The sequence below is a fragment of the Grammomys surdaster genome, unplaced genomic scaffold (genome assembly GCF_004785775.1).
Source record: "Grammomys surdaster isolate TR1022 unplaced genomic scaffold, NIH_TR_1.0 125821, whole genome shotgun sequence".
Lineage (NCBI taxonomy): Eukaryota > Metazoa > Chordata > Mammalia > Rodentia > Muridae > Grammomys > Grammomys surdaster.
Genome location: NW_021620651.1, coordinates 21533 through 32172, shown reverse-complemented (window position 1 = coordinate 32172; position 10640 = coordinate 21533). Strand labels below are relative to the sequence as shown.

At 49.1% G+C, this 10640-nt stretch overlaps 1 protein-coding gene across 1 annotated transcript; it reads right to left on the bottom strand.

Moving 5' to 3' along the window:
* Positions 1-203: 203 nt before the first annotated feature.
* On the bottom strand, positions 204-10320 carry Zdhhc19 (zinc finger DHHC-type containing 19). The gene is made up of 8 exons (XM_028789390.1): positions 10175-10320; positions 9694-9815; positions 8808-8947; positions 8131-8303; positions 7724-7829; positions 1463-1548; positions 929-1152; positions 204-279 (listed from the first exon to the last, which is right to left on the bottom strand). The coding sequence occupies exons 1-8, from the start codon at positions 10318-10320 to the stop codon at positions 236-238; spliced, it is 1041 nt and encodes a 346-aa protein (XP_028645223.1). The 3' UTR covers positions 204-235.
* Between the last annotated feature and the right edge of the window lie 320 nt (positions 10321-10640).

The window sequence follows — 10640 nt, the reverse complement described above, 5'->3', positions numbered from 1 at the left end:
TTTGAGTCTCCAAAAACCCTGGTTCAGCCCATGCCTGGAGATCTTTGTTTTCTCATCCCTTCAACAGGCCTGAGACCCTTATCAGAAACCAACAATCAATATTTAATGAGGATAGGTGGGTGTCAGTGTTCCCACTAATAAAACAGGGGCTGGGCCCAAGTGCATCACGCGGGTTCAAACTTGAAGGCGCAAATTCACGTGGTCCTGGCTCTGTGTGCACCGGGGTGAGCTTCATCTAGGGGTCTCCAATAGCAGGTTCAGCCATGAGTTGGCGTGGACCTAAACACAGAGTGAGCACATGCAGGATCCCTCCAGCCTCCTCAGCTCCGCCCCACCCCCAGCTCCCCCTTATTTGAGCCAAGGGGTGATCAGCACTTCAAAGGTCTGGGGGTTGGAAGGGAATCTGTGACACTTCGCCCCCACCTGTATCTTACATTCCATTACCGTGTATTTCAATGAACTTGAACTGTATGTAATTTTTTTGCCTCAATGAAGGGGCATTCTTCAAAACAGTATAAACTGGCCGGGTGGTGGTGGCGCATGCCTTTAACCCCAGCACTTGGGAGGCAGAGACAGGTGGATTTCTGAGTTCGAGGCTAGCCTGGTCTACAGAGTGAGTTCCAGGACAGCCAGAACTACACAGAGAAACCTTGACTCAAAAAACCAAAAAAAAAAAAAAAACACAAACAAACAAACAAAAAAAACCAGTATAAACTGTAGGCTAATCTCTGTCCCCATTAACAGCTGAGGAAACTCCTTCAGACTTAGTGACCAGCCCAGGACTCAAACCAAACTGGAGATGAGATCTTTTCTCTGCTTTGTGGGGGGTGCCTGAGAGTATTTTAGAGCCACCCCCTTTCAAGGTCCTTCCAGATTTAAGCTCCCCTCCACCAAGCTCTGAGCATTCCAGCTTCAGGGCCAGTCCCACCTCCTGGGGACTTTTCCACAGATGCAGGCAGCCTTCTCCTCTCCTGCAGAGCTGCTCCTTCGCCACTCCCTGGGGGCCCCTTCCCTGGTGTGTGCTGAGGTAGGAGCTGGGACCCCGGAGGATCTGGGCTACAGTGTTTAGGAGGACACGGTGAGTACTTTGTCTTCTCATGGATCCATCCTGTCCCAACTGGTCTTTGCAGACAGACAACTTCAGACATGTAACTGAAGAAGAGACAGGGCAGGTACAAGGAGTCAATGCCCTTCTTAGCCAGAGCTCCATCTTCCCTCTCCGTCTGGGGACACATCCCAGGGGGCAGCCCTGCCCAGAGCTAGGCAAGCCTTTTCTAGCTGCAGCTCCCTCACCCCCTTAATCCTGTGTTTCAAGGCAAAAGTCAACAGAAAGGCCCCCAATGGTCCCGGGGGTGGAGGTTGTGGGGAAGGAAGGAGTCCTGAACAGTGCAAGGTTTGGGGGCTGGGATACTTAACTAGCCCTGGGGTCCACACCATTCAGTTGTTTGGTTTCCCAACTCACTTGGGACCCAGTGGTGCACACATTATTAGATACCAGTTCTTGGCAAAGCCCTGGTCAAAGGGGTTGTATTCTTGATGGTACCTGCACTGGAAGGGCATGGGAAGGAGAAGAGACTATCAGAACTGGCCAGTGGGTCACAGTAGCGACATGCCCTCAGCCAGTCAGCTCAGGACCAGCTGTGGCCGGCCGGCCTGCATAGCAAGGGAAGGAGTCTGGAGAGCGAGCTGGGCTTTGGTTTTCCTGGGTTCCCAGGAAAGGCACCCCAATTCTGATCAGCTCTACCGGGGCTGATGTTGACACTGTACCTGCCTCTCCCCTCTCTTGCCTTCTTGGGGCTCCCCGTCACCTGTATGCCCCTGTGTAGCATCTTTGCTTTCTGTGGCCACAAATGCTCTCCTCTGACCTTCCTGACCGCTGTTCAGACCCTTCTGACACATGTTCGGATCCTTCCTTAGCCACTCAGCCCCTCCTCAGACAGCCCACCACTGTCCACCGTGCCTTGGCCTTCCCACTGCTCATTTTTGCTTTCTGAATGTTTGTCTTCATTGAATTTCGCCATCTGGAAGGGTTGTAGTGATTTAAATCAAGATTTTCCCAGTCAGAGTCACATGGCCTGGGAAAACCTGTCCCAATGTGATGACATAGGTAAGGGCAAGTTCAAAATTCAAGCTCTCCTGTGACCACTTCCTTTTACTTTGTCTTGAGACAGAGTCTCACTCTGTAGCCCAGACTTCCCTAGAATTCTCTTTTGTTGCCCAGGCTAGCCTGAAGTCAAAGAGTATGCTACTGTGCCAGCATCCATTGATCCATTGGATTCTCTCTCTCTCTCTCTCTCTCTCTCTCTCTCTCTCTCTCTCTCTCTCTTTTGGTTTTTCGAGACAGGGTTTCTCTGTGTAGCCCTGGCTGTCCTGGAACTCACTCTGTAGACCAGGCCAGCCTCAAACTCAAGAAATCTGCCTGACTCTGCCTCCTAAGTGCTGGGATTAAAGGCATGTGCCACCACTGCCCGACTTCTTTCTTTCTTTCTTTCTTTCTTTCTTTCTTTCTTTCTTTCTTTCTTTCTTTCGACAGGATTTCTCTGTGTAACAGCCCTAGTGTCCTGGAACTCACTTTGTAGACCAGGCTGGCCTCAAACTCACAGAGATCAACTGGCCTCTGCTCTTCGAGTACTAGGATTAAAGGCATGCACCAGCACTGCCAGCTTCCTGGACACTCTTAACTAGGGTCTCCTCTCTTCTCTCCACTGTTCCTTCTCACTCATCCTGAGACTCCCCAGTCCTCCTGTAGGTCAAGCCTCATCCCAACTTAGCCTTAGTCACAAAGTGACTCAACATCATCTATGCCTGATCCCAAATGTGCCTCATACTTCTCTCAGCAAGACTCTGGTCTTCACGCCGGGTATGGTGACGCACGCCTTTAATCCCAGCACTTGGGAGGCAGAGGCAGGCGGATTTCTGAGTTCGAGGCTAGCCTGGTCTACAGAGTGAGTTCCAGGACAGCCAGAACTACACAGAGAAACCCTGTCTTGAAAAACCAAAAAAAAAAGGAAAAAAAAAAGACTCTGGTCTTCAAAACACCACCAGCCAGAAAGCAGGACCCCATTCAGGACTGTCCTGGAATATCCTGCTGTGGCCCAAAGCTGTATTGACCACTGTGCTAGAGAAAGGTCTGCCTCCTTCAAGCTGTCAGCCCCAATTTAGAGGAACAGGTAGCTCCCTAGGAATTCTGTTTAGAAAGATTTGATATAATTGACAGACTTTTAAAAGTTACATGGAAAACAATCAGCTAGATGTATATGAAGTAGAACAATGTTGATTTCTATGATATAGAAAGTGCTTATCATAAGACCCAACCAGGCAATCTGAGTATGTTTCTTTACCCACAGGGGCATGCCCTCTCAGACACAGAGAGACTCCAGTAGCTCTGACGTGCTCCTGTAGCCTCTCATGAAGTGCTCCCGTAGCCTCTCACTGACTCCAGACTTGGAGCTCCTCCTCCAATTCTGTGTCTCAAATGTCTTCGCACTCTCCAGGATCCAAACAAAGCAGCGTCTTGTTCTGCTCTCTGCCCAACTGCCCCCCCTTCTTTTCCACCATTATGCTGACTCATTGGTTGTTAGATTTTTCTAGTGCTTGGAAGTAATGCCAGGGCCCTGTGATCTCTTAAGCCATGTGCTTTACCGTTGAGCCAAAGTTCCAGATATAGATTGTTCTGGGTCTCAAACTGTCCTAGGTACTGCAGTGGGAACTGTGGGGAACTGTGGGTATACTGTAAGCAACAAGACCGGCTTAGCTTTCTCTGCTATGTGAGCAACTGTGAGGCAGTGAACTGAACATTGAGGGGAGTGGCCAGGGCAGCACAGAGAAAGGAGATCAATCCAGTAAAGCAAGTCCTTTGACCTCACTGGCAACATGGCTGCCACCGGAGAAGCCACAGCCCCAAATGCTTTGTGTGCAGTTCAAAGAGTGTAGAGCAGGGAGTGTCCATTGGCTTTGGACACTCGCTGAGAGGGGGATCACTGTGGCTGAGGATGGGCTAGGGCTGGAGTAGGTCCAGAAAATAAGAAAACAACAGTGGACACAGCCACCACCTTCAAGAAGGGACACCCAGGGGAGGCTTCAGTAAGTGGAGTGGAGGCTTATGACATTAACTAAGGGCCGTGCTTTGATTATAGAAAACCCAATGGTAACAAGAATAACAGACGGGTCTCTCAGCATGCGAGCTATTACTGTAAAGTCTTACACAAATTAAGCCTATGCTTTCCCTTTCTACAGTGGGAGATGGAGTGACCCAGTGGCCAAGTAACATCCCACACACTACAGGTGTGCTGTAGGGTTGTGATCCAATGTGGTCCATCTACAGAGTCCTTGCTATGAGCCACCAAGCAAGGGATCCAAAAAGGAGCTTCAGCCCGGGAATGGCAGTTTAGAGAGAATGAACACTGGGGTATATGGTCAGCATGAAAAGGATCCAGCGGAAAGAGAAAAGAGCCCTGCCCAGGAAAGCCCAAGTATGAACCACATTCACGTCCCCTAAGTTGGAGTCCCTGGACTGGGAAGGCCTGATTTTATCAGAAGGAAGCAATGACCTGGGGCTGACCTGGGACTAGAACTGGAAGATATCAGAGGAAAGAGTGCTGTCCAGAAGAGCCCGACATGATGGACTGACGCCAGAGAGAGGAAGCGTAGTGAGTACTGAGCTGTAAGGAAGGGCTGAGCAGAGGAGGCAAAGGTGAGAGGGGACCCAAAACTGGGCGAGTGATGACTGAGGTCTGAGTGGGACGGGGGAGCAACGGGTAAAGGATGTTCCGTCTGTCTGTCTGTCTGTCTTTCAGCTGTCTGCCTCTAGTTCTCCAAATACTAAGTCTACCTGTCTTCCTAAAACAGCCATTAGTCAAGTTACCGTCCAATGAAATGGGTACAGAATCCACATGCTACAAAGTAATGATGAAAGACAATGAAAACAAAAAACCAAAAGCCTAAATAAATGTAAGGTGAAGCTTATTCACGGATCCCCTAATGCGGTCTTCTGAAATTGCCACCTAGCCCCGCTCTGCTCAACAGGTCAACAGAATTCTGATGAAAACCCCGGTGGGTGTGTAGAAAGTGACAAGCTGATTCTCAACGTTTCCTCCAAGGAACAAAAAGCCAGGAGAACCTCAAAAAGGAGCAGTCGGAGAACTCATTGCACATTGTTTCCAAACTATAAAGCAACACTAACCAAGACAGCACAGGGTGGGCAGCAATGTGCTGCTGGGAAATAAACCATGTCTGTCTGGCCAGTTCTGCTTTTAAATGAATATGCAAAGACACCACAATGCAGGAAGGAATCCTTTTCAACCAGTGGTGCAGGTATGCAAACAGCAAATCGTGGGCACTGGAGAGACAGCCCAGTCTCCCGACAGCATTGCCTGCTCAGAACCCATATGGCGGCTTGCAACTGAAACTCCAGAATCAGGGGCTCTGACACCCTCTTTTGGACTCCACAGGCACCAGGCATGTACATGATACACAGACGTACATCTGGACAAATACTTATACATACAAAAATAACTTTAAAAACAAAAGCAAACTTTTACCACCTACAGAATTTAGCCCCAAAGAAATCATCAATCGAAAGGCAGAATCTAAACCCACAAAATTTCAGTAGAAAAACACATGAGTGAAATTTTGTGATCTTGGGTTAGCAAAGATCCACACCAAACACACACACATTTTGGGATGCACACACACACACAAGCACACATACCACATACACTATGCTCGTGCACACATGGACAGATACACAAGCACAATTAGAAGTTCTGCTATTTGAACTGAAAAGAAAACAAAATAATAAGCTATGGATTTCAAGAAAATATTTTTAAAACACATACCTGAACCTAGAATGCACAGAGTATTCATGAAACACATAAAGAAAAAAACATTTTTTGTTTTTTTTTCTTTTTTTCTTTCTTTCTTTTTCTTTTTTTGTTTTCTGCTTTTTTGTTTTGTTTTGTTTTTGTTTTTGTTTTTTTTGAGACAGGGTTTCTCTGTATAGCTCTGGCTGTCCTGGAACTCACTCTGTAGACCAGACTGGCCTCGAACTCAGAAATCTGCCTGCCTCTGCCTCCCAAGTGCTGGGATTAAAGGCGTGCACCACCACCGCCCAGCCCATAAAGAAAAATTTAAATGCACTAAGTATTTTGGAGCACATATTACATCAGAGATGTACAGCTTGGCATTACTCTCACGAGGAAAACACAAATCAGAGCTACAGGATGCCACCACACTAGATGGGCTAAAGCAAACTTCCCACAGTGTCAAGTGTTGGCAAAGAGGCAGAGCAACTGAAATTCTCATATATGAATGCAAAGTTGGTTTAGAAGACAATCTGGTAGTTTGTTATAAAATGAAACGCAGTTGCCACATGACCCAGCAGTGCCACTCCTAAGAACTTACCCAATAGGAAAGCTTACATTCTGGACACCAGTGTTTGGATTGAGTTCTTTTTTTTTTTTTTTTTTTTTTTGAGACAGGGTTTCTCTGTATAGCTCTGGCTGTCCTGGAACTCACTCTGTAGACCAGGCTGGCCTCGAACTCAGAAATCCGCCTGCCTCTGCCTCCCAAGTGCTGGGATTAAAGGCGTGCACCACCACCGCCCGGCTTGAGTTCGTTTTCTAATTGCCCCAAACTAGAAAGGATGTAAAAACCCTTCAGTTGGTGCACAGATAATCTGTAGAGCATCCTACAATACAATGCAATGCTACACAGCAATAAAGAGGAATAAACTCGGGTGTGTTGTGGTAAGCAAGCCAAGGCAGATGTGGAAGGCAATGATTTCATTTATGTGGGATTCTAAAAAATTTAAAAACAAAACAAAACAACAACAACAACAAAAACCAAACCACCAAAACCCTAAGGGTGGAAAACAAATCAACCATTACTGGGGGCTGTAATAGGAAGACAAACCCACTACAAAAGGCCATGAAAGAAACTTCTAGAATAAAGAACACTACTTTCAGATACCCCTACAATGATTCCAGGGTTTCTACTGCTCCAAGACTATGTCCCAAGCTTGATGTTACTGGCTGCTTTAATGTGACCTGCTCGGAAGGGTCTGCTCAATTGCCAGCTTGAATCAGAGCTGTTCCCTCGCTCTTGTAACATTCTTTCAAGCCATTAACTCCAGCAGCCAGCAAGGTCGAAAGGGTTCAAGGCTTGCCTGAGACTGTCTCAATTTTAACAGGGGGGGGGGACCGGGGGGTTGGGATACAGCTGAGCGGTAGAACATTTGCTTAGCACTTTCCCTGGGTTCAATCCACAGTACCGGAAGGGGAAAAGTTCTGTTTTCTAGCTCCCTGGTTCCTTTTGCAAAGGTGGCAACACCCAATCCTCTGTCTTCTGTCCCTTTGAAATCACTCCAGAATGCAGAATGGCGTGTCGGGCCTGCTTAACGCCTAGCTTCTTCTCTTAGTCCAAACTACTCAGCCCTAGACTGACCTTTCTTGATGTGGTACAGGGTGTTTCCAGACAAGTGTAGGATGTAGTCTTCTTGATACCCAGACGCTAAAACGCAGGCAGCCTAGCACATAGGCCTGCACCCGGGACGGAGAGAGACCACCGGGCTCCAGCAGGTGGCGCTGTGGTCCGAGCTACTACTTAGAAGATGAGTCCTGAAGGCCTTACCCTTAGGGGCCAAAGGCAATGGTAAACAGATCCTGAGGGCTCAGGATGCTTCCCACAGCCGGATGTCTGGATGCCCACGCTCCGCCCCACATACCTTGCTCTCGTAGGAGCGCTCCGCCCGGCTCACAGATAGGGCCTGGATCAGCAGCAGCAGGAAGAGCGGCATCAGGAAGCCCGCAGCCGGCACAGCCACCAGGATGCTCACCAGCTAAGGAGCCACGCCCGGTCCAGCCCATCTTCCCCTCTCCACCATCATTCCTTCCCACCCTATCCCACTACGCTGTTGCTCTGCTTGTCCCTTTTAGGCCTTCATTATTCTATGGCCCTACTAGCTTCTAATTTTTTTTTAACTGTCCATTTCCTCACTTTCATGGGCTCACACTGAGTCTCTGAAGTGGCTTCTCCTGCTAGCTTCATCCATCACTGGCTCCACCCTCAGAGACCTCATCTCTCACCTGCCTCAACCCCTCCCCACTGCTCCTGTGCATGACTAGTAGATACGCCATCCCCTTGTCCAGAGAGAAGGGAAGATGCCTTGTGCGAATTAGGAACGTCAGGCAGGTGACCAGCAGGGCTCCTGAGTAGAGACAGAGGGACAGGACCAGCAGCGCGAAGAGACGGAAGTTGCGGTGACCGATGCAGTTATTGACCCACTTGCAATGGTGGTCGAAGTCCTGTTACAAGGAGAGGAACACTGTCCTTCCTTTCTGCCCAGCTTCCATCATCCCAAACAACTCAGCCCTTTTGGTCACTTACTCTTATTGCCCAGGCAGCTTCCCTCCACACATTTGTAAACGGGTCCACCAGTACATGTGAGACAAACTGAGAGACCTCCCAACTAAACATCCAAAGGAGGGCAGGAAAAGTCCCCAGATCAGGCCTATTGCCAAATGAAGGATTTAGATAGCCCGTGACAGCAAACCAGGAGATAGGGTAGGGACTGTCTTCTCTGCTCACTTCCCCAGGACCAGAACACACGAAAGTGCCAACGCTGACATGCCACCCTTCCTGAACAGACACAGGCACAGCGGCAGTGACCTGTGACCAAGAACAGTGGCATCCAGTCATCCTTGGCCGTCTCCTGTCGTGGAAAACTCTCACACTGAGCCCTGGCCCACATCTGAGGCGGCTTCAGGTTCTGGCCAGGTCTAGTTGACAGGCTATGAGGGGATGCTCACCTCCACACAAATGTTGCACCATGGGCAGTGATGGGTGCGGGGTGGGCGATGGAAGAGGCATGTCGGGCACCATTCCAGGCGGAAAGCCCTTTGGTTCACGCGCACCACATGTACCGTCATGGGGTCCTCACGGATGGAGCCTGACACGGGAGAGAGTTAGCCAGGGACCTTACACTGCTGCTCTGGGTGGGGCTACAGCAGTCCTAGGCACAGGAGATGTGGGGAAGAGTTGGACAGGAAATCCCTGACCTTACTGAGCAAGCTGACCATCAGGGAGTGGGAGGAGAAAAGGTCGGAATTAGTGAGTGGATGGGGGCATGCTCCAGCCAGCCTTGTGTATAGAACTCTGCCCTTCAAACAGTAAGTAGCACGGGAAGTTCTGTGTAGTGGAAGAGGGGGTGTAAACTGCATGGTTTGGACAAGCCTACTGGTTTCTCCCTCCAGCCTGGACAGCCCATTCTTCTGAAGCAACTGGAAAATATCCAGGATCTTGTTGTTTTTTTTTTTTTTTATCAATACCTTGGTGGAAAATAAAAAAAAAATAAATAAAACAAAAAACAAAACAAAAAGCCAGGTGGTGGTGGCACACGCCTTTAATCCCAGCACTTAGGAGGCAGAGGCAGGCAGATTTCTGAGTTCGAGGCCAGCCTGGTCTACAGAGTGAGTTCCAAGACAGCCAGGACTGTACAGAAAAACCCTGTCTCGAAAAAACAAAACAAAAAAAACAAAAACAAAAACAAAAAATAAACCCCACCTTGGTGGCCTGGAAAATGCTAAGGCAGAGAAGTGTTGTCATGGAGTGAAGTCCTGGGGCGTGAGGCTGGAGGTGGGGTGCCAGCCTTTGGGGTGCCAGCTCTTTCGGGGGTGGGGGGGGCTGAGTCCTCACCTCGATGTAAGGTACCAGGGTCTGAGAAGTTGAGCGAGACCAGGGTGAAGAAGGTGAGGATGAAGAGTGGGCCTGTGATCACAGGAAAGGCCCACTCCCCGTTCTGAACCAGCCACCTACAACTGAGACCAGAGCCTCTTTCAGCTTGGAGCTGGAGTCGCCCAGAGCTCCTCCCCAGGCCCTGTCCAGCTGGGTCAGGACTCACAGAACTTAAAGCCGGCTCTAAGTATGCAGGCAAGGCACAGACTCACAGGGGTCCCACCAAACACCACCACCACCATCGTCATCAGCTATATTTACCTGCCCCCATCATGCACCAGTACTCCAGAACTCTGTGCCTGAACATTTCTTTTCCTCTAATGAGACTGTTGTTCCCCAGGCTTTCCTTCTAGTACTCCTTCCTGCAATTCCCCTGCCTCTGTACTATATTTTTCTTCCCGTCCCCATTTAAGAAACCTAAGGGATGACATGGGACACTTACGGAAATCCAAAGAAAAGGCCACTCAAAAACACCAGCAGTGTTACATTGAAGGCAGCAAACAGGCTCGGGAGGAACCATGAAAGAGGGATCCTGGGCAACTGTTGTGGTTCCTTTACAAGTGTCACAATGTCCTGTAAGAAACGCATGGCTAGGGCAGAGGACACAGCTCAGAGGGTAAAGGGATTGCAGTGCAAGTATGTGGGTCAGAATTCAATCCTCAGGTCCTAGTAAAAGCAGGGTGTATCCATGCATATACACATGCACATAACCTTAGCAGCCACAAGAGGATCCCTGGGGCTTATTGGCCAGGTGATCCAGCCAAACTGGCCAGCAAGAGAGCTTGTCTCAGAAAGTGAGGTGAGATAAATTAAGGAAGACAACCAACTTTGGCTCACACACACACACATGCACATACGGAGTGGAACACAACTCCCGTACTCACAGATAGAGTATTAGACTTCATACT

Excerpts from the sequence above, each read along its gene's own strand:
- Zdhhc19 (XM_028789390.1), bottom strand. The coding sequence starts at position 10,320 with ATGCGTTTCTTACAGGACATTGTGACACTTGTAAAGGAACCACAACAG. Across the intron at positions 7,830-8,130 it reads TCTCTGGACAAGGGGATGGC|CATCCTGGTGGCTGTGCCGG; the intron begins GTATCTACTAGT and ends TTAGCTGGTGAG. Across the intron at positions 280-928 it reads TGTGGAAAAGTCCCCAGGAG|GTCCACGCCAACTCATGGCT; the intron begins GTGGGACTGGCC and ends CTCTGTGTTTAG.